This window comes from Rhinopithecus roxellana, chromosome 11, assembly GCF_007565055.1.
Source record: "Rhinopithecus roxellana isolate Shanxi Qingling chromosome 11, ASM756505v1, whole genome shotgun sequence".
NCBI classification, from domain to species: domain Eukaryota; kingdom Metazoa; phylum Chordata; class Mammalia; order Primates; family Cercopithecidae; genus Rhinopithecus; species Rhinopithecus roxellana.
The window spans coordinates 91886054-91909708 of NC_044559.1; the positions used below are offsets into that span (position 1 = coordinate 91886054).

General features: G+C 47.2%; 1 protein-coding gene across 1 annotated transcript; it reads right to left on the reverse strand.

Moving 5' to 3' along the window:
* Positions 1 to 750: 750 nt before the first annotated feature.
* On the reverse strand, positions 751 to 21244 carry LOC104665236 (E3 ubiquitin-protein ligase HERC2-like). Its single transcript, XM_030940163.1, has 10 exons — positions 21019 to 21244; positions 20575 to 20677; positions 17345 to 17711; positions 13576 to 13749; positions 12854 to 12968; positions 11272 to 11460; positions 10488 to 10639; positions 4880 to 5131; positions 2728 to 2921; positions 751 to 927 (listed from the first exon to the last, which is right to left on the reverse strand). Exons 6-10 carry the CDS (start codon positions 11310 to 11312, stop codon positions 751 to 753), a joined length of 816 nt encoding a protein of 271 aa, XP_030796023.1. The 5' UTR covers positions 11313 to 11460; positions 12854 to 12968; positions 13576 to 13749; positions 17345 to 17711; positions 20575 to 20677; positions 21019 to 21244.
* Between the last annotated feature and the right edge of the window lie 2411 nt (positions 21245 to 23655).

The window sequence follows — 23655 nt, forward strand, 5'->3', positions numbered from 1 at the left end:
ACCTAATGCCAAAGTTCCACGCACAACAGCAAAGACAAGACGGTTCCCATCACTCATGGGGCTGGCAGACCTCCCAATTTTTACAACCTGGCATTTATAACAACTTTATTTCGTTCTTCACAATAAAAGGTTCCACCGAATAGGATAATATACGAAGAAACTGCGACTTTTGTTCCTGTAAAATAACTAATGGTTCAAGGAAAGGGTGGCAACCTTACCTATGGGAGACAGGGTGAACTGTTTGTGAGGAAGGAACAGTGCTGTGGGATTTGTTCTGGCAAACTCCAGAGTGGGGAACAGTTTGAGTAGAGAGAAGGCGACCAAGGCTGCACGGGGTGAAGAAGAGCAGAAGGCCAATTCCCGTTGCGTTCCACACATGGGCAGAGCTCCTAAGCACATCACCAAGAGGGGGCATATCCTAGTGTCCGCTCCACCCCAGCGCTGCACGTCCAGGCAGCTGGAAACACCTGAACAACTTCTGCACTCCAGCCTGTCTAGGATATGGCAACAAAAAGGGAGTGTGTCCTCTACAGGAAGAGCGATACATACACAGTGTTCCCATGGCCCAGCCGTCCTCTGTCCCCAAAGCCCGGGAGTACACCTCCCAGTGGCAGCCAAGGCTACGCAGTGATGACCACAGAATGGGCAGCAATTTTTACAATGTTTCTGGAGGCAAGACCTTGGACAAGTGTGGGGGCCTAAAAAAGAAAAATAGGAAGAAAAGTCATCATCAGTCCAAGGAAAATGAAATCAGCGCAGCTCTCCTTCATCATTATCCCCGAGCAAAGCCTGCTCTAACTGGAAGTGGGGCATAAGTGTCTGCAGGCCACGGGGCCGGCTCTCCAGCCCTTCCCCCAGCACCAACAGAACAGCGGGCACAGCCAAGTGCTCTGCGGCAAGACCAGAGCCGACGCAGGGGCAGGCAGGCTAGCCCCGTGCCACAAGACATGCAGCCGACAGGGAGGAACACCTCGCTTTAATGAAAACATGCCATGTCCCAATTTGCCACTATCCCCATGAGGCCCAACTCCCTCATCGGTCACCTGCCTGGCCACAAAGTCAAATGAGTTTACACATGGAAAATGAGTTTACAAACGGGAATCTCATGATTAGCAATGAGTTTCACTGTAAGGACTTCCTAACCTTCACAACCCAAATCTTGACAATATTACAGTTGAGACCATTAAGCAAATATACAATAAACAGAAGCTTATCAACTTCAGAAACCCAATGGCTCAAAAAGACCAGAACTTGTGCACTGCAGTACAGACCTGCCCAAAAGGGAACACTGGGCACAGTGCCCGAACACTCACCAGTGTGCTCACTATGTAGGCTGTGTGTGCACACGGCCATTGCGTGACAGAATCAGGAAGGCTTCTCTGCACAGGCAAACTGTGTGACTCCCAGGTTGGCCAGGCCTTCGCACTGGATCGGACCAATCACATTGGCATAGTTTCCATCCCGTTAACCCCCAACCTGTGACCTCTTGCAATGATCCCTGTAAATAAGAAAGTAAAGTTTTCTTTACAAACAACAGCAAAAGAAAAAAATAAAAGACTGGAGTAACACTGAGATATTAAAGCTAAACAAAGCAAATAAAGAGAAAATATGCTGATTCAAACATCAAAATAGCTGGCACACGCCGGACTACCTCTTAATAGGTATGATGAAGCGACTGAACAGGTTAGTTTTCCATTTCCATCGCATTTCATTTTAACAGAGCCCATAAAAAGTAGTATCAATGACCCTTAAATACAATAGACTTAAAATGCTCAAACTACATCAGGGTCACCATTTTGTGCTTTAGGGAGGCAAAATCCAAAAAGCCCACACGCAAGGCTGGGAGACCAGCATCCATGTTGCGGTGAAGAAATCAAGTTGTGCAGGAGCAAACCTGGTGACAACCAGCCACACTAGGTGCATCCCCACCTGCGCATGGGCACAGGCACACATACGTGCACACATGGAGCACACGTGTTCCAGGGCAGGCCCTGCAGCACTATTTGTGTTTGTTTATTGTTGTTGTTATTGTTGTTTGAGAAGGAGTTTCACTCTTGGCCCAGGCTGGAGTGCAGTGGCGCCATCTCAGCTCACTGCAACCTCCCCCCTCCGGATTCAAGTGATTCTCCTGCCTCAGCCTCCCGAGTAGCTGGGATTACAGGCATGTGCCACCATGCCCAGCTAATTTTGTAGTTTTTAGTAGAGATGGGGTTTCTCCAAGTTGGCCAGGCTGGTCAAAACTCCCAACCTCAGGTGATCCAAACCCTCGGCCTCCCAAAGTGCTGGGATTTCAGGCGTGAGTCACCACACCAGACCCTCAGACTATTTGTATAGCAACTTTGTGGCAATAAGCCCAAGATCCACCAAAAGAGACTCACAAAACAAAGGTACACAAAACACACATGGGCACACTGACTACAAGTGCTTTATAAAAACAAAGAGCGACACTCTGAAAAGTACCCAGTACATATGGTTAGTAAAAAACACGCACACAAGTAATGCAACATGCCAACTAGGTACTCATTCCAGAGAACAAGGAGGTTACAGAGGAGACTGAAAAGTTGAGGGAGCAGGTGGGAAACTGGGTAGAAGGGGGGGCAGGGAAGCGACAGTGTGTCTCTTGCCTAGGTTTGATTTTTGAACCATGTGACTGTATTTTTTTTTTTTTTTTTTTTTTCTGGAAACCAAAATCCTCCAAAATACCAAATCAAGCTCTATATTCAGTACCTGGGCAGGCCCACAGGCAATTCCCAGTATGTGTTTGGTGTCCAGTCCCGGCAATGCCGCAGGTTCTGGCTTGGTCACGCGCAAGGTGTCAAAGTGCTGGCACTGGTCGTTGCTCCCTGAGCTGTGGACCTCGCTGTCCTCAGTCAGAGCCAGGCAGTGGGTGGAGCCGGCAGCCACATCAATCACCTTCTTCCCTACAAGGAAAGAGGGATGCAGATGCAGCTTCAAGCCTAGGACTTCTGCTGCAAGAAAGATAGGTATTTCCACTAGGCCATTCAGGTCAGAAAGCTTTTAATATTAACTTCTTGAGGATAATCTGTTGCTTTAATATAAGCACAATTCATTTGCTTTGGGTGTGTTATTAGAACTCCTGTATTTTGTTAGCTACAATTTGTTAGGACCCACAGCCTACAAAGATCGTAATGCTAGGATATGAAAAGGACCTGTTCTTTTTTCTCCTCCTCATTCAGATTTTCATTCAGAGAGAAACAAGGTGCTTTTAGTTAACTATTAGATCATATTCTCCCATCTCAGATATAACAGTACACAGCACACTCTTCACTGAGGAAGGCTTCCTAAGAGGAAATCTATTTTAGTCTCAGAGTTAGGTGATATCAAATATTTAAAACATTGTTTCTATTTAAACACTTCTTGTGTTTACCAGGAACACAAAATATTCTATTTTTCCTTCCTGGTAAATCTAACATGGCCAACACAAAGGGTGTTTCTCAGAAATGTCAACATATAAAATAATTCAGCTGAAAACCACAGTGCAGTAAGGGGAACAATTCTATCCTAGGATCCTACCATAAGTTAACATCAGTAACAACAAAACGTGTTTATCAACAGTAATTTAAATACTTTCAAAGTAAACGATTTCTATATCTAATGACCGTCGTAGCTTTCCTATCCTAATGGAGGGGAATATAAACAAGAAGGCGCATGAAATTCAAACACCATTCAATGACACAGAGGAAACTTATTACTCTGCCACTTATCTCAGAAGCTCAGAACATAATACATACCGTATGGGCACACAAAACTCTCAGTCATCAAGATACTAACATGCGTTAAAATAAAACTCATGGAGAAAGGAACTGGCAAGTCTCACTTAAAAGTCCCACTTCCAAACCCACTTGGTAAAGAAGCAAACACACAAAGAATGTGTGTAGTACGAGGACCCAATGAACTACAGCCCCCCTACAGAGCGCAGCCCAAGGCCTGCTTCTGTGAAGACGCTGGTGTTGGAACACAGCCAGGTCCACCTGCTTCAAATACAATCCGGCCCTTTAAGAAAAAGGCCGCCCACCCTGGAGAGAGAGAACCCTAAAGAGTCCATCTGATGTACCTCTCGCTGCTTTTTCCCTTCTTCCCTACTTTCTTGTCAGCTTGCCTGCCCTTCACCAGTTCTCAACTAGGATGAAGACTATCTCCCAACCACTAGGACAAGTGGTACAGAAAAGTCCAGTTTTACCTTAGAAAAATCCCTCCACCATCACAGTTTTGATGCCCCCACCCCAACTTCCAGCAGCTTAACATCCCTAGTAAGAACGCCATAGAAGAATTTCAGGGTCTTCTTGCGGAGGCCCTCATCCTCTCTGCCTGCACCCGCAGCCCACGCTGAAGGCGCCAGCACTCATATCTACACACCTCGGCTTCCATCTGTTCCCTCCAACCACAATGCACGCTGGACACCTTTGCAACTGAGCAAGCACCAATCACCCACCAAGGACGAGTTCACATCAGAGCGTCCCAAGTGGACCCAATCCCACCTGCCAGTGTGGCCCCACAGCATAACGCACCCTCACAGTCTGTGTGTCTGCAGCACAAGTACAGGTGACCTCACCACACAGAGGGAACCCTTCCCGAGTCCAGCCTGCTGAGTGATGAATGGGTGCCTGCCACAGAAAGTGGCGATGTTTGTAAAACTCAATGGGTTTAAATTAAATTTGGTAAGAATAATTCAAAGTCATTTGCAATAGAGACACACCCACTTTCCAATTAGCATCAATCCCTGTACCAAGCCGGCAGTCAAAGTTTCTAATGACAGTCCATTCATGGAATGCCAGGTCACGAACACAAAACTGCAAACTTTAAAACATTACTAAAGAAACCGTCCTGAAGGGTTTTAACAGTTTCTGTTTGCACTCACCTCGCAAGCCTTCTAAGAGTTTTGGAAAACAAACATGTCCCTCTAGTCCGTGTCCAAGTCTCTGGTTGTCACCTTTTCCACATGAATAAACTTGGCCATCTTTCGTCAAAGCAATGGAAAACTGACTTCCACAGCGGACTCTGACCACATCCAAGTCTTGAAGCTTTTCAATCAGCTTTGGGGTTTTGCAGCCATCACTACCACCTCTGCCCAATTTCCCATAGTCACCATCTCCCCAAGACCACACTTGCCCTAAAAAATACAAATGCATTTAAGTAACAACAACTGTGCATTTTAATGAAAAATTTTAAATCACTGACAATAATCTAATGAAAAACGAATACTAATGTAGACCACCCATATGCACAGTTAATACTACGAGGGAGGCTACTGAGCAATGAAATCTAGGTGACACCTGAGGTTGATACAGAAGCAAGAAGAAAAGGAAAGCGGAGTTTTCTTTTTGTTTTCATTACATGAAAAACCAAGTCCTGACTCTTACTAGCCTGGGCTCAGTGTTCACTGCTTCACAGAACCAAAGGCCCACTGCCTCCGTGACACACAGTAACTGGGGCCCGGCACACTGCAGACGCTTGCGGACCACCCTCCCATTTGCCTGCCTGCTTCTGTTGCCACCGTGCTGACCGCTGGTCAGCCGTACCACTGTACGTGTTCCCAACTGCATATATCAGCATAATTATGTAAGTTGATTAAATATTACATAAAGGGATAAAATACAATTGCAAAAGTAAATATTTTTATTTTTACTGTGAAAAATAAGCTGAAAACTTTGCAAAAACTTAATGAAAGTGAATTGCTAAAAAACAAAATTGTTAGGCTGGGCACGGTGGCTCACGCCTGTAATCCCAGCACTCTGGGAGGCCGAGGCCGGCAGATCACTTGAGCCCAGGAGTTCGAGTGGGCTCGAACCAGCCTGGGCAACATGACGAAACCCTGTCTGTACTGAAAATACAGAAATCAGCCAGGCGTGGTGGTGAACATCCATAATCCAGCTGAGGCATGAGAACTGCTTGACCCCAGGAGGTGGAGGTTGCAGTGAGCCAAGACTGCACCACTGCACTCCAGCCTGGGTGACAGTGCGAAACTCTGTCTTCCAAAAACAAAAAAAACAAAAAAAAAAACAGTGAAATTACATAAAGGTGAAAACTGTAAAAGATCAGGAAAAAGAAATCAGAGAAGATATCAAATTGCTCCACAGGTTCCCACGTTCTATTTTGTAATAACTAAAGATAGTCAAATATTTTCCTCAACGATCAGATGGTAAATATTTTTAGCCTCTGTGGGCTTTCTGTCCCAATGACCCCGCTGTGCCACTGTCACAGGAAAGGAGCCACAGACAATACATAAATGAGTGGGCAGGCCTGCACACCAATACAACTCCACCTGCAAAAGCAGGCCGAACCCAAGCGAACCGGAAACTGGAGATGACACACTATGACGTGGTCAATGAAAGCAGCACAGCAGACCTGCACACAGAGATCAGAGTGTGCACTTTCACACGCTGTGCTGAAAATTCTGCTGTTCACGTAGCCCACCTGGCTATTTCCCACTGTCCCTCAAGGCCAGACTGCAGGGTAGGATACTTCTACCATAAGAGTCGCCTCAGAAAATAACAGCACAGCAGGGACACTTCCCTACAAGATCTGCACCAAAGAAACACCAGTGTGAGGAAGACAATGTCCGCAGCCTGTTCAAGGCAGTTTACTCAACATATCATCACAAACTTCAACTAAAGTAGCAACTACACTAAAGAATGCAAGGCTAATCTCCTAACACAGCTCAGACCTCACAAAACTTTCAACCAGGAGATATTTTAAGGTCTATCACTCACTCGATATCGATAGATATTTTAAAATGACAAGATGTCAGATTGAAAGCTTGACAGCAGGAGCCTTTCAGAGGAGGCCACCTTTGCTCTAGGACCCACAGAAGCAGAAGCAAGATGGCTCTGACAATGTCTGTCCCGGCAGTGGCAGCGGGACCTATGCATACAGGGAAGTATCTGAAATGATTTCATCTTTGACCTAAGAAATGCCCAAAAGTCACTCAATTATCTACTGCCATTCAACTTCTGCAGGAGAGAAAGCAAGCTGACAGGTACCCAGCTGATTTAACAGAAAGACTCCACAACGCCAGAGACACACAAGATGCCAAGGACAGACCCCCACAATACTGACAGACGAGTCGTTTCTAAAAAATTAATGTGACTTTAACCATCAAACCTCATCACATACCCTTGAAAAAAGATGAGGATGATCTCAGTTAGGAACACAAACACAAAAGCAAAATTCAAAGCAAGCAGATACGGCAGCGTCAGACTATAGAACACGGAAAGACTTAGCAGGAAGTACCACACGGAATCAAGAGTGGCCGAACATTAAGAAATGTAATAATACTAATCAGAGACAATTCAGAGCGTCAATCATTCCATTCCAACTCTCATTCTTAAAAAATAAAATGCCCACACAGGAATGGCGGCAGCTGTAACCTGCTGACAGGCCCCAGGCAAACAAGCCCTGTCAAATCAATAAGCTCCCACCTCAGCTACTTAGATAAACAACAGCAAAATAAACTCAAAGCAAGCATAAGGAAGAAAATAATATAAATATATATATACATATATAACCACCGGGGCGTCTTCACCAATGCCACTGAGCCCCAACAGGGTGGGCTGTCTCGTGAGGCCCACTGTACGCATCTTACTTCCTCCAGGGAAGCTGCCACGCGTGTCCTCGAGGCCCTGTCTTGGGTGGCGAGAGCTCTATGTACCGTTCTCAGTGACAGCCAGGGTTTGAGCGTCCCCACTCCCACATGCCACATCGATGACCATCAGTCCTTTAAGCCCAGCTACCAGCACTGGAATGGCCTCGTTCTCACTGGAGCCTTCAAACAGATAGGACGGCTGTCCCTAAGTCCTGTGAAAGGCCACCTCCTGCTGCATGCTCCCACTCACGCAGGGCAGACGTACCCTGCCCAGCCAGCCGGAGTTCCCGCGGCCCCCGGTGTACAGTGATGGCCGCGCTGGAAGTGCTCCCGCAAGCGATATGCACCCCGTGCTTCCCGGCCTGCTTTCCAGAGAAGGCTCCTCCAGAGGCCTTGGGGAGAAAGGGAACAAACATGAATGCCCTTCTTCTTGGTGTTATTTCTTATTAGTGTTAGCAAAGGAAATTCACTATCCAAATGGAGACCATGAGAGCATCAGGCCAGTTTCACCTTCCAGGTACCTTATAAAATAAGGAAGAGAGAATTTGAACACCTAACACCTCCATGACTTTTTGTTAAGCTGGAACCCGATGCCAAGCACAGTATCCAGTAGAATTACAAAAACAGTGTGAAAGACTTGTACAATAGGCTGGGCACAGTGGCTCACACCTGTAATCCCAGCACTTTGGGAGGCTGTGGTGGGCGGATCACCTGAGGTCAGGAGTTTGAGACCAGCCTAGCTAATGTGGTGAAACCTCGTCTCTACTAAAAATACAAAATTAGCTGGGAATGGTGGCGGGCCCCTGTAATCCCAGCTAACTGGAAGGCTGAGGCAGGAGAATCGCTTGAACCTGGGAGGCGGAGGTTGCAGTGAGCTGAGATCACGCCATTGCACTCCAACTTGGGGAACAGGAGCAAAATTCCATCTCAAAAAAAAAGAGACTTGTACAATAAAGTCCATTGCAGCTTTCTTCACAATGGCCCAAAACCACGGTCCATCTGCAACAGAAGGAATGAATTACCCATATACCCAGCAACGTGGCTGGATCTCAGGACATCATGCTAAGTGAAAGACGCCAGAAACAAAACACCATACACTGTATGGCTTTGTTTACATTCAATTATGGAAAGACAAAATAGTAACAACAGAGCGCATTTCAGAGGTTGTCAGGAACTGGAGGGAGGAAGTGGGGATCAACTCAAAGGGTACAAACAGGGCCCTGGAAGCGACGGGCACGCCCCATATCTTGATGGTGGTGACTCCCCAGCCGAGTGCACTTGCCAAAACCCATCCAACTCTACATCTGAAACTCAGTCATCTGGTTGTACGTAAGCCTCAAAGCTGACTGACATTTATATGTATGTGTTAAATGAATGTGGATGGAATGAAGCCAGCACTCTGCAATCTGTATTGTACAAATGAAAAGTATGAGGCAGTGGGGATTAGGGTAGAGAAGTCTTACTAGTTGAAAAAATGGCAAAGTTAACAAAATATCCTATTCTTAGGATCCAGAATACGTTCCTACAATGGATGACATTTTCTTGAGAATCTATAGAAGCCAGGCCTCTCCAAAGGCATGGTTTACTCACTTTGTGACCTACTAGTTTGCAAAGTACACACAGTGGCACAGGCACACACAGCGACAGTCCAATGACTCTACCCCAGTACAACCTCTCCCTTATTCAGCTTAAGTTTCAACTTCCGCAAAAGGTTATCTCCAGCTTCTGCCATCTGCACTGATCTCTCTTCCTTCCTTGAAGTCCTAGAATAAGGGATAAGTTACTCATCTTAGCACTTACTCTGCACTGAGAATTGTTTTACTATGGAATATTTTATACGAAGTCAGTAATAAATACCTAAAGGAAACAAGCAGACATACCACCCTGTCCTGTACCTCAAAGCCTTTCAAGTCCCGTGTACCCATGTCAATCCCAGCCCTTAGGATCCAGAGTGAGAGTAACAGCTATAAATTCCATGGAGATCAATCTTTTGTTTTTCACTCATTTTACATTTGTCTGAATCCCTTACAACACTGTCAGGGTTGGGCTGCTCTGAGCTTGGCATACATGCACCGCACGACACACATCACTCTGCTTTTCTCCCAGTTTGGGATCTTCCCAGCGGATGCTGTCAGCAATGATGCCCTCAACTCCACCCTGTGGTGTGCATGGCCCATGCCCTCCAGGCTCCTCTCAAGGGATACAAGGGCAGTCACGACTACGCTCACTTCAAGTTCTGCACTGTCCGCTCCCTGCTCAGGGCTCCGGCTCGCATGAAGTGGGCTTGCTGGGTTGGTGTGTACATACATCCTTCATTTAAACCTAATGCCAAAGTTCCACGCACAACAGCAAAGCACAAGACGGTTCCCATCACTCATGGGGCTGGCAGACCTCCCAATTTTTACAACCTGGCATTTATAACAACTTTATTTCTGTTCTTTCACAATAAAAGGTTCCACCGAATAGGATAATATTACGAAGAAACTGCTGACTTTTGTTCCTGTAAAAATAATCTAATGGTTCAAGGAAAGGGTGGCAACCTTACCTATGGGAGACAGGGTGAACTGTTTGTGAATGAAGGAACAGTGCTGTGGGATTTGTTCTGGCAAACTCCAGAGTGGGGATACAGTTTGAGTAGAGAGAAGGCGACCAAGGCTGCACGGGGTGGAGAAGAGCAGAAAGGCCAATTCCCGTTGCGTTCCACACATGGGCAGAGCTCCTAAGCCATCACCAAGGAGGGGGCATATCCTAGTGTCCCGCTCCACCCCAGCGCTGCACGTCCAGGCAGCTGGAAACACCTGAACATACTTCTGCACTCCAGCCTGTCTAGGATATGGCAACATAAAAGGAGAGTGTGTCCTCTACAGGAATGAGCGATACATACACAGTGTTCCCATGGCCCAGCCGTCCTCTGTCCCCAAAGCCCGGGAGTACACCTCTCCAGTGGCAGCCAAGGCTACGCAGTGATGACCATCAGAATGGGCAGCAATTTTTACAATGTTTCTGGAGGCAAGACCTTGGACAAGCTGTGGGGGCCTAAAAAAAGAAAAATAGGAAGAAAAGTCATCATCAGTCCAAGGAAAATGAAATCAGCGCAGCTCTCCTTCATCATGTATCCCCGAGCAAAGCCTGCTCTAACTGGAAGTGGGGCATAAGTGTCTGCAGGCCACGGGGCCGGCTCTCCAGCCCTTCCCACCCAGCACCAACAGAACAGCGGGCAGCCTCCAAGTGCTCTGCGGCAAGACCAGAGCCGACGCAGGGGCAGGGCAGGCTAGCCCCGTGCCACAGAGACATGCAGCCGACAGGGAGGAACACCTCGCTTTAATGAAAACATGCCATGTCCCAATTTGCCACTATCCCCATGAGGCCCAACTCCCTCATCGGTCACCTGCCTGGCCACAAAGTCAAATGAGTTTACACATGGAAAATGAGTTTACAAACGGGAATCTCATGATTAGCAATGAGTTTCACTGTAAGGACTTCCTAACCTTCACAACCCAAATCTTGACAATATTACAGTTGAGACCATTAAGCATAATATACAATAAACAGAAGCTTATCAATCTTCAGAAACCCAATGGCTTCAAGAAAGACCAGAACTTGTGCATCTGCAGTACAGACCCTGCCCCCAAAGGGAACACTGCAGGCACAGTGCCCAGAACACTCACCAGTGTGTCACTATTGTAGGCCTGTGTGTGCACACGGCCATTGCGTGACAGAATCAGGAAGCGCTTCTCTGCACAGGCAAACTGTGTGACTCCCAGGTTGGCCAGGCCTTCGCACTGGATCGGACCAATCACATTGGCATAGTATTTCCATCCCGTTAACCCCCAACCTGTGACCTCTTGCAATGATCCCTGTAAGATAAGAAAGTAAACGTTTTCTTTTACAACAGCAAAAGAAAAAAATAAAAAGACTGGGAGTAACACTGAGATATTATAAGCTAAAAACAAAGCAAATAAAGAGAAAATATGCTGATTCAAAACATCAAAATAGCTGGCACCACGCCGGACTACCTCATTTAATAGGTATGATGAAGCGACTGAACAGGTTAGTTTTCCATTTCCATCGCATTTCATTTTAACAGAGCCCATTAAAAAGTAGTATCAATGACCCTTAAATACTAATAGACTTTAAAATGCTCAAACTACATCAGGGTCACCATTTTGTGCTTTAGGGAGGCAAAATCCCAAAAGCCCACACGCAAGGCTGGGAGACCAGCATCCATGTTGGCGGTGAGAGAAATCAAGTTGTGCAGGAGCAACCTGGTGACAACCAGCCCACACTAGGTGCATCCCCACCTGCGCATGGGCACAGGCACACATACGTGCACACATGGAGCACACGTGTTCCAGGGCAGGCCCTGCAGCACTATTTGTGTTTGTTTTATTGTTGTTGTTATTGTTGTTTGAGAAGGAGTTTCACTCTTGTTGCCCAGGCTGGAGTGCAGTGGCGCCATCTCAGCTCACTGCAACCTCCCCCTCCCGGATTCAAGTGATTCTCCTGCCTCAGCCTCCCGAGTAGCTGGGATTACAGGCATGTGCCACCATGCCCAGCTAATTTTTGTAGTTTTTAGTAGAGATGGGGTTTCTCCAAGTTGGCCAGGCTGGTCTAAAACTCCCAACCTCAGGTGATCCAACCACCTCGGCCTCCCAAAGTGCTGGGATTTCAGGCGTGAGTCACCACACCAGACCCTCAGCACTATTTGTATAGCAACATTGTGGCAATAAGCCCAAGTATCCACCAATAAGAGACTCACTAAACAAAGGTACACAAAACACACATGGGCACACTGAATACTAAGTTGCTTTATAAAAACAAAGAGCGACACTCTGATAAAGTACTCCAGTACATATGGTTAGTAAAAAACACGCAACACAAGTAATGCAACATGCTACCACTAGGTACTCATTCCAGAGAACAAGGAGGTTACAGAGGAGACTGAAAAGTTGAGGGAGCAGGTGGGAAACTGGGTAGAAGGGGTGGGCAGGGGAAGCGACAGTGTGTCTCTGCCTAGGTTTGATTTTTGAACCATGTGACTGTATTTTTTTTTTTTTTTTTTTTTTTTGAGACAAAGTCTGGCTCTGTCGCCCAGGTTGGAGTGCAATGGCGGGATCTCGGCTCACTGCAACCTCCACCTCCCAGGTTCACACCATTCTCCTGCCTCAGCCTCCCGAGTAGCTGGGACTACAGGCGCCCGCCAGCACACCCGGCTAATTTTTTGTATTTTTAGTAGAAACGGGGTTTCACCGTGTTCGCCAGGATGGTCTCGATCTCCTGACCTTGTGATCCGCCCACCTCGGCCTCCCAAAGTGCTGGGATTACAGGCATGAGCCACCGCACGGGGCCTCCTTTTGTTTAATGACTGTAAAACAAAATAAATACTCTTCATATTAGAAATAAAATGTTAGAAAAGTTGATTCAAAACATTACTGTTATACCCAGGCAAAGTTCACCACCATTCCCAAAGGCAGTTTTCTCATTGACATAATGAGATACAACAGCATGCATGAGGTCCTCAGCTGGCCTGCACCCTACAGGTGCTCCATACACGCAAATCACTACTATTACCATTACTATTACATAACAGATAGAATATAGAATTATACTGTCACTACTATAACCAGCATTACATACTAAGACAGCCCGCGTTCAGACTATAAAGAAGGCTGTGGAACCCCCTGTAGAAGGTGGGAGAGCCTGGGGCTGTGGATAAAGGGGAGCTCTCTGGGGCTGTGCTACCTGAACCTGGAACCTGGGCCCCCAGGTTGGGTCCCTAGGCCTGTGAACCTCAGCTTGCTCATCACTCACTCTCAACACGGGTAACACCTTCAACTGCAAACACGTTTAAAACCACAAGCCAGCTTCCCCCATCAATACCAGAAAACGCAAGTCTCCACACGGGCCCAGGATGAGAACCTAGAAGTGGTACTAGCTACAAAACACATGGAGAACGTGGTTCTTGCACACACCTTACGAGACGTCGGAGAGCTACACAGTGGAGGCAAACAGGGCGTAGCCAGACGGTCTAAATGGCCCATGACAACAACCGTGGTCTGTTGCAGATCAATGGCAAGCTCGTTGTCTTGTGGAAGGGTGAGGTACCTCAGGAAACTCTCGCTGGGGCTCAGGGGGCCAGACAAAAGCTAGAAAGAAAAGTAAACAGACATTCAGAAATGGAGGGAAAAATTAAAGTAACACAATTAGCCCTTAATAAAATAAAAACCACTCTTTATGTTTTGGTATTTACTCATGTGGCCCATCAAATGACCGTGTCGATGATACAGTTATACTACACATCTATATATTTATGCAGCATATAAACTGACTGTACAAATGTCGAAATTTGCTGTATACATGTCCACAACATTGACTGTGCATGTATACATTTATGATACCACAGCTAAGTTGAGTCCACACAGATTACTAACACAACCAAACCACCCCACAGGCCTAGGACCCCTGGAGAAAGGCAGAACCACCTCTCAGGGAGCCCAGCACAGCATCTCAAGCTGGCCTTGAAATCTAAAACCAAAACCTTTACTTTAATCTAAACCTTGCCTGCTCTGGAGAACACCTACTTTCACTTGCAAATTAAATCATAATTCTAATTCTTCTATAGGCAGAAGAGCCCGATGATTATTAAAGACTGCCAAATAATAGAAAAATTAAACCAAAGCATTATATTGGAATGCCTAAGACTTTCCCGAAAAGACTGGCAAAATCCAACCTGTACTTGACCTGTGAGGACCCACAGTCCTAGAGGTTCAGGCCCAGGGCCCCGCACACCTGCTCCTCCCCGAGCGCGGCATCCACACCTGTTAAGTGGGGAGCTGGTACTCAACAGAGGGACAGCTCAGGTGACATGCCCTGCACAGAGCCCAGTACACAGGAAAGGCCAAGAAAGCAGGCCACTGTTTTCATTGTTCTTTTCTGGTATTGATTTAAAAGTGCATGTTTCAAGCTTGGTTCTGTGCTGACAAGGAAGTCGGTGCTCACTGATTCGAGTCTTCTCCACAAACAAGTGACCGCACCTGTCTCATCTGACTCGCTGCTATTTCCACCAAACACACACACACCAGAGAAAAACACTGCCATGGACACGCACGCTGGTCTTGCTTAAAAAGCAGCAAGGGCAAAAGCGGGGCGCTGGTGCCCTGGGCAGAACGCTCATTGTCAGTCTCCTGTGCCCCGCTGTCCCACAGCTGAAGCAACAACAGGCTGGCAGACAACATTTGGCTAAAGGAGAAAAGATATTCATTCCTAGTAAAAACACATTAACTTTTTTTTCATGGTTAATCAAAAATAAACGCAAACAGCTATATAGAAGTGAAGAAATACTTGGGATCTGGAAGGAAACAAAAGTCACCGGGCTGGAGTGCAGAGGTGCGATTTCTGCTCACCGCAAGCTCCGCCTCCCAGGTTCATGCTATTCTCCTGCCCCAGTCAGAGATAAAGCCAAAATTGATACCCTGACAGACTGAAAAGCTTCTCTGCCAGCAGATCTAGAAATGGTAAAGGGGTATCTCCAAACTGAAGGAAATGATACCAGAAGGCAGCTGGGATATAAACAAAACCTTATGGGCCCAAAATGGTAAACATGTAGGTTAACATAAAATACTTTTGGTCAGTCGCAGTGGCTCCTCGGGAGGCTGAGGTGGGTGGACCATCTGAGGTCAGGAGTTCGAGACCAGCCCGACCAACGTGATGAAACCCTGTCTCTACGCAAAAAATACAAAATTGGACAGGCTTGGTGGCGCATGCCTGTAATCCCAGCTGAGCCAGGAGAATCGCTTGAACCCAGGAGGTGGAAGTTGCAGTGAGCCAAGATCATGCCATTGCACTCCAGCCTGGAGCCTGAGCAACAAGAGCAAAACTCCATCTCCAAAAAAAAAAAGAGGCCGGGCGCGCTGGCTCATGCCTATAATCCCAGCACTTTGGGAGGTGGAGGCAGCTGGATCACCTAAGGTCAGGAGTTCAAGGCCAGCCTGACCAACATGGTGAAACCCTGTCTCTACTAAAAATACAAAAACATTAGCTGGGTGTGGTGGTGCATGCCTGTAATTCTAGCTATGAGGGAGGCTGAGGCAAGAGAATCACTTGAACCCGGGAGGCGGAGGTTACAGTGAGCTGAGATCGTGTCATTGCACTCTAGCCTGGGCAACAAGAGCAAAACTCTGTCTCAAAAAAACCAGACTTTTTTTTCTCTTTTCGAATTTGAGGAGAAAAAATGTAATTGCCTATTTAAAGCAAAAACAAAAACAGCATACTGTGGGGTTTATACCATGTTTCACTTGGACATATGATACAGCAACACAACCAACCAAGAACAGGTCAGAAGCAGGAACCTGTGGTCAGAGCACTGCCCCGCGGCTCAGGCAGTGTAATACCATTTGAAAGTGGACAGTGGGCCGGGCACTGTGGCTCACGTCTGTGGTCCTGGCACTTTGGGTGGTCGAAGTGCGCAGATTACGAGGTCAGGAGATCGAGACCATCCTGGCTGGCATGGTAAAACCCCATCTCTACTAAAAATACAAAAACATTGGCAGGGCGTGGTGGCGGGCGCCTGTAGTCCCAGCTACTCAGGAGGCTGAGGCAGGAGAATGGCATGAACCTGGGAGGCGGAGCTTGCACTGAGCTGAGATTGCGTCACTGCACTCCAGCCTGGGCGACAGAGCAAGATTCCATCTCAAAAAAAAAAAAAAAAAGAAAGTGGACAGTCACAAGTTAAAGATGTATACTGGGCCAGGTGTGGTGGCTCACAAGGTCAGGAGATCAAGACTCTCCTGGCTAACACGGTGAAGCTCCGTCTCTACTAAAAATACAAAAAATTAGCCGAGTGTGGTGGTGGGCACCTGTAGTCCCAGCTACTCGGGAGGCTGAGGCAGGAGAATTACATGAACCCAGGAGGCAGAGCTTGCAGTGAGCCAAGATTGCACCACTGCACTCCAGCCTGGGCGACAAAGCGAGACTCAGTCTCAAAAAAAAAAAAACCACAACAAAAAGCCTACCACATTATTGATCCAATCCACTCCTAGGTATAGACACAAAGAATTAAAAGCAGAGACTCAAGAAGACACTTGTAAACCAATGTTCGTAGCAGCATTAAACCAATTACTCACAACAGTCAGGAGATGAAAGCAACCTGAGTGGCCACTGACGAAGGGATAAAATGTGGCTTACATATGTAATGGGCTACTATTGGGCCTTTAAAAGGAAGAAAATTTTGACACATGCGGATGAACCCCAAAGACCTAAGAAGTTCAAGAACCCAGTCACAACAGGACAAATAGTGGATGATTCCCCTTATAGGAGACACCTTGAGTAATCAAATTCTGAGACAAAAGTAGAATGGCGTTTGCTTGGGGGCAGCAAGGAGTTAGTGTTTCATGGATACAGAGTTTCAGTCCGAGAAAATGCAAAAGTTCTAGAGATGGATGGTGGTGATGGCTGGGGAACAATGTGAATATACCTAATGCCAATGAACTGTATACATAAAAATGTTTAAAACGGTAAGTTTTACGGTATGTATATTTTACCACAATATTTAATTTTTTTAAACTACATTTTTAAAAATTGTTACCAGGCCGGGCGCAGTGGCTCACGCTTGTAATCCCAGCACTTTGGGAGGCCTAGGCAGGCAGATCACGAGGTCAGGAGATCGAGACCATCCTGGCTAACATGGTGAAACCCCATCTCTACTAAAAATACAAAAAAAAAGCCAGGCGTGGTGGCAGGTACCTGTAGTCCCAGCTACTCGGGAGGCTGAGGGAGGAGAATCCCTTGAACCCGGGAGATGGAGCTTTTAGTGAGCCGAGATTACGCCACTGCACTCCAGCCTGGGCGACAGAGTTAGACTCCGCCTCAAAAAAAACAAAACAAAAAAATTGTTACCATAAATACTAATAATCCATCCAAGTTATTTAGATAAGGAGCGTCAGATTAAGCTTTCCTAAGTGTCAAAACGCAGAAGATTATCTGGTTGCTTGCCCCATAACCAACTGTCCAGAATTGACTTGGCGCTGTACACAGGTGCAGGAGTTTCTTCTTCATTTTTCTTTGTCATCCAGATCTTCTTTCTTTGTTCCACTGTGTTCGACACTATCATCTGCAAAAATAAAAAATTTTTAATCTGTAACCGCTTTTCAGAATGTCATACCATTAGTCAGTTTCTGCAAATGTCCCTCCCCGAAAAGTTACTACACACATCATTAACTGAATGTTTGACAACTTAAAATACATCAATTATATCTATTACAGATCCAGTACAATTTTCATAAAGAAACCAATATATCGGCCGGGCGCGGTGGCTCGCGCCTGTAATCCCAGCACTTTGGGCAGCTGAGGTGGGCGGATCATGAGGTCAGGAGATCGAGACTATCCTGGCTAACACAGTGAAACCCCATCTCTACTAAAAATACAAAAAATTAGCTGGGCGTGGTGGCAGGGCGCCTGCAGTCCCAGGCACTCAGGAGGCTGAGGCAGGACAGTGGTGTGAACCTGGGAGGCGGAGCTTGCAATGAGCTGAGACTGCGCCACCGCACTCCAGCCTGGGTGACAGAGTGAGACTCCGTCTCATAAAAAAAAAGAAACCAATATATCAAATTACTTAAAGCATGTCTTCCAAAATGATGTTTCATTAACTTCCTAGTAGATTTCACAACTGAGAAACTTAGTCTTTGATATTCACCTACTTCAATTTCACACCAATTGCTTTATCCAGTGTGGCCCAATGCTTGTGTATCCATGGGGAAAGGGAGGGTGTAGAACAGGAGCATAAATCAAAAATCTTTTAACTCCTTACGAGGCCCTACTCCACTGCCAACTGAGAAGCACTGCTATGCAGGGGCGCTATCACTGAGAGCATAACAAGAGCACTGGGACACAAAGGAAAAGCTGAGAACAATGACTTTAGGCCACTGACAATGTGAAGTTTCCGTCAAAACAACTGTCATGAAGCTCCTTACATAGTAAGCCAAGAGAAGAGAGAAGTAACCTTAATCTTGACGTGTAAACACGTTCCATCACACAAGGCTGTTACTAACCGTCTAAACAACATAATTAGAAAAATGTATCTAAATCGGTGGAAGACATGATATCCCATCCAGATTACAAATAATGAGTATCTAAAAATCTCTAAGAAAACAGTTCCTCTGTTTACAACACTTCTGACACCAAATGGATGGACTTTTGTCTGTAATCCTAGCACTTCGGGTGGCCGAGGTGGGCGGATCACGAGGTCAGGAGTTCAAGACCACCCTGGCCAATATGGTGAAAGTCCGTCTCTACTAAAAATACAAAAATTAGGGACAGGCACGGTGGCTCACACTCCCAGCACTTTGGGAGGCCGAGGCAGGTGGATCACGAGGTCAGGAGATCGAGACCATCCTGGCTAACACGGTGAAACCCCGTCTCTACTAAAAATACAAAAAATTAGCCATGTGTGGTGGCAGGCGCCTATAGTCCCAGCTACTTGGGGGGCTGAGGCAGGAGAATGGCGTGGACCCGGGAGGCGGAGCTTGCAGTGAGCTGAGATCGTGCCACTGCACTCCAGCCTGGGCGACAGAGCGAGACTCCACCTCAAAAAAAAAAAAAAAAATTAGCTGGGCGAGGTGGAGGGTGCCTGTAATCCCAACTACTCAGGAAGCTGAGGCAGAGAACTGCTTGAACCCAAGAGGCAGAGGTTGCAGTGAGCCAGGATCAAGCCACTGCACTCCAGCCTGAGCGACAGAGCAAGACTCCGTCTCGAAAGGAAAAAACTACAACAAAAAAATTCATCAAATGTAATGAATAAAACATATACTTTGGATTTTTCCATGTGCTTAACTTTTCTTTGAGTATCTTTTGCAATTATTCTTTCACAGAAAACACTTCGGGAAAGTTTTAATTTATTAACAAATCAGTATTTGAGGACTAGGAGGAAGAGGTTAAAAGTTTTAAAAGTATAATGAATTATTGACACGTGCAAAAAAAAAAAAAAAAAGGTTGCTGATTCCTGTCACGGAAGGCACTGTCACATGGACACTGTCAGCCTCAACATCCAGAGGTCCAGAAAGGGAAACTTTCAAGTCAGGTAGAATTCTATATATACCATCCATTTGGAACCTTCAGCCCTCAAGACCCTAACATCATGACCTCAGTTTCAACACAATTGTCCTTAGTCCTTGTATTGGTTACAAATACAAAACAAACAGCTCGACTGAACTAACTCTTGTCTCTCCAGAAACACAAACACAAGACCTCATAAAATGAGTGAGTTTCTATCGGCCATAATTACTGCAACTGACTTCTCCAATTTTCCCCTCCACAGTTAACTAAACAGCTCAAATACTATCAATAACAAATAACAGTCACCATGGTATGCTTAGGAGTGTGGCAGATTTCTTATCCAGTAATAATAAATAGGAAAAAAATTTTGCCTATTAATAGATCTCAAGTGTAGTGCACTTGCAAGAAACTAATTAAAAGGCAGCCGTGCACAATCTACAAAAACAGCCATAAAGACTGCTACTTTTTTTTTTTTTTTTTTTAGACGGAGTCTCGCTCTGTCGCCCAGGCTGGAGTGCAGTGGTGAGATCTCGGCTCACTGCAAGCTCCGCCGCCTCCCGTGTTCACGCCATTCTCCTGCCTCTGCCTCCGGAGTAGCTGGGACTGCAGGCGCCCACTACTACGCCCGGCTAATTTTTTTGTATTTTTAGTAGAGACGGGGTTTCACCCTGTTAGCCAGGATGGTCTCCATGTCCTCACCTCGTGATCCACCCGCCTCGCCTCCCAGAGTGCTGGGATTACAGGCGTGAGCCACCGCGCCCGGCCAAGACTGCTACATTTTAAGTTATAGGAAATAAACCTGCTCCTCTAACATAGCAAGATACAACTAACTTCCCCTTACATACCCTAAAATAAAAAAGCCTTACACGAGAAATTTAAACATGGAAACAGAAACACCAAGAAAAAGACATGTCAAATCCCACCTGTGTATCTGTTTTCAACCATTTGGAGTCAAGGCGAGCCTGGGCAGCCAAACACAAAGATTCAGAGGGCATCTTTTCTCCAGCCTCCTCCCAGTTCTCAAGCCTGCAAGTAAACACACATGTTTAAGACCTAACGCTTGTTAATAATTTACAAAGACACTCCCGAAATGTTTAATGCAGAAAAAAGAGAGAGCGAGAGAGAACAGCAAGAGGGGAGAGAACAGCTGGGGGACGGGAGGGAGTGAGGGGGAGAGGGGGAAACAGGGAAGAGATGGAGGGGAAAGGGAGGTGGGGAAGGGAAAGCCTCCTTCCAAGGTAAGCACGGTGTGCCGGGTTTCTGCACCACGCTGGCGAGACCTTGAGAATGGACGGTCACGGGAGGCCAAGTCACAATATCATCTGCCCTCAAATGCACAAGGTACACACACACGACAGGAAACCCACCGTTTTCACGGACAGATGAAAGCAGCATACTGCTGCTTTACCCCACAGCACGGCGCGTCCGTGAAACAAATTACTCAAAAGGATCGCCTGCAGAAAGACCCACAGCCACCACCACTTAAGAGATGGAGAGAGGCCCGAGACCGCCCCGCAGACTATCCGCGCAGGCCCGGGTGCGGCCGCCGCGCCCACGCCTGCCTCCCAGGCTCCGCCGCCCGCCAGCCCCGCGCCCGCACCGCCTCCGCCGCCGGCCGCCCCGGTGCCCCAGGCCAGGCCCTGACAAGCAGGGCCGGGCCGCGTAGCCCCGCCGGCCTGCGGACATGGCCTCCCGGCAGCCGCTGGCTCAGCCCACCACCCCGGCGCCTCTAACTGCCCTAGGGGCGGGCCCATGCGAGAATACCGCGCATCCCCGCGTACGGCCAATCGCCACGAGGCTGCTCCGCGGGCGCAGCCAATGGTGAAGAGGAGCGCTTCGCCGTCCTCCCGACTCTCCCGCTTCCTGCAATCCAGCTTGTCTTCCTACTTGGAGCTCACTGAGGCCAGGGTCAAGCGCGGGCGCTGGAAGGCGGGATTTCCGTACGCACTCACCACGCCCCCACTCCCACGGGAGACTGCCCGGCCCCGAGCGCTCTAATCACGCGGCGGCTGGTCGCGCTCACACCAACTGGAGCTATCCAGGGCGCGGGGTCGAGTGGCGCGACCAGCTGCCCTGGGGATGAGAACGGATCTTTGTGTGGTCGGCTGGGGAGTGAAGAGTTTTCTCCTGTGTGTTCAACTGAATGCAGCAGAAGTCTTGGGCAGATTACGTGGAGCAGCTGTGGAAGCACTGTGCAGGGAATCCAAGAAGGAACAGACCTCCAGCGACCACAAAACGACATTGAAGAACTATGAAACAATATAGGCTGGGCATGGTGGCTCACGTCTGTAATTTCAGGCTTGGGAGGCCGAAGTGGGAGGATCCTTCAAAGCCAGGAGTTGGAGGATCCCATGTTGCCAGACTGGGCAACATATGCAAGACCCCATCTCTAAAAAAAAAAAATTAACAATTAGCAGGTGTGGTGGTGCACCTGTGGCTCAGCTGCTCAGGAGGCTGAGGCAGAGGAATCACCTCAGCCTGGGAGGTCAATGCTACAGTGAGCTGAGATCATGCCACTGCACTCCAGCTGGGCGACAAAGTGTGAGATCCTGCCTCTAAGAAGGAAAAGGGATGGTGGTCACGCCTGTAATCCCAGCACTTTGGGAGGCCGAGGCAGGTGGATTATTTGAGGTCAGGAGTTCAAGATCAGCCTGGCCAACATGGTGAGGCCCCTTTTCTACTAAAAATACAAAAATTAACCTGGTGTGGTGGTGCGCACCTGTAATCCCGGCTACTTGGGAGGCTGAGGCAGGAGGATTGCTTGAACCTAGGAGGTGGAGATTGCAGTGAGCCGAGATTGCACCTCTGCACTCCAGCCTGGGGGACAGAGGCTGCACCACTGCAGCCTTGACTTACCGGGTTCAGGTGGTTCTCAACCTCAGCCTTGCCAGTAGCTAGGACTGCAGGCACAAGCAACCACACCTAGCTAATTTTTGTATTTTTTTTTAGAGACCGGGTTTTGCCATGTTGCCCAGGCTGATGTGGAACTCCTAGGTCAAGTGATCCATCCGCCTCTGTCTCCCAAAATGCTGGGATTACAAGTGTGAGGCACTGCACTTGGCTAATAGTAATGAACTTTGAACAGAAGGAAAAGATGTTATTATTTACTTAGTTATGTTTATCTATATTTTCTAATTTTCTAAACATGTAAAGATGAAATTCTATTAAAACTCAATAAGACCTCAGAACAAAAAAATTGGAGTATAAATATTATTTTAGTTGTATAAACTTGGTTTCTGGAAAAAGAATGGAATAGATTTTCTGAGAAAAAAAATCCACCACTTGGCCGGGTGCGGTGGCTTATGCCTGTAATCCCAGCACTTTGGGAGGCTGAGGTGGGGATCACCTGAGGTCAGGAGTTCAAGACCAGCCTGACCAACATGAAGAAAACCCCGTCTCTATTAAAAATAGAAAATTAGTCACGCACGGTTTCAGGCGCCTGTAATCCCAACTACTCAGGAGGCTGAGGCTAGAAATCGCTTGAACCAGGAGGCAGCGGTTGCAGTGAGCTGAGATCACACCATTGCACTCCAGCCTGGGTGCGAGCAAAACTCTGTCTCACAAAAAAGAAAAGCCGACTGGCTGAAAGGATTAAAAAAGAAAATATGATCCCAATGTGCTATCTAAAGATAAACATTTTAAATTAAAATGAACAGATTGAAAGTAAAAGGATACAAAGATACACATTTAAATAGTAAGCAAAAACCCACCGAAGTGGCTGTACTAATATCAAGTGAATACACTTTAATTTAAAGCAGGGCTGGGCTGGTGGCTCACGCCTGTAATCCCAGCACTTCGGGAGGTGGAGGCAGAGAGACTACTGAGCCCTGAAGTTCAAGATCAGCCTGGGAACAGGCATAATCCCATTTCTACAAAAAACAAAAATTAGGCGGGCATGTGGTGCCCATGTGGTCCCAGCTATTTGGAAGGCTGAGGGGGGAGGATCATGTGAGCTGGGGGGTCAGGCTGCAGTGAGCTAAGATCAGGCTCCCGCACTCCCAACT

Excerpts from the sequence above, each read along its gene's own strand:
- LOC104665236 (XM_030940163.1), bottom strand. The coding sequence starts at position 11,312 with ATGGCCGTGTGCACACACAGGCCTACAATAGTGACACACTG. Across the intron at positions 2,922-4,879 it reads ACTCTTAGAAGGCTTGCGAG|GGAAGAAGGTGATTGATGTG; the intron begins GTGAGTGCAAAC and ends CTTTCCTTGTAG. Across the intron at positions 928-2,727 it reads TTGCCTGTGGGCCTGCCCAG|CCTGCCTGCCCCTGCGTCGG; the intron begins GTACTGAATATA and ends GCACGGGGCTAG.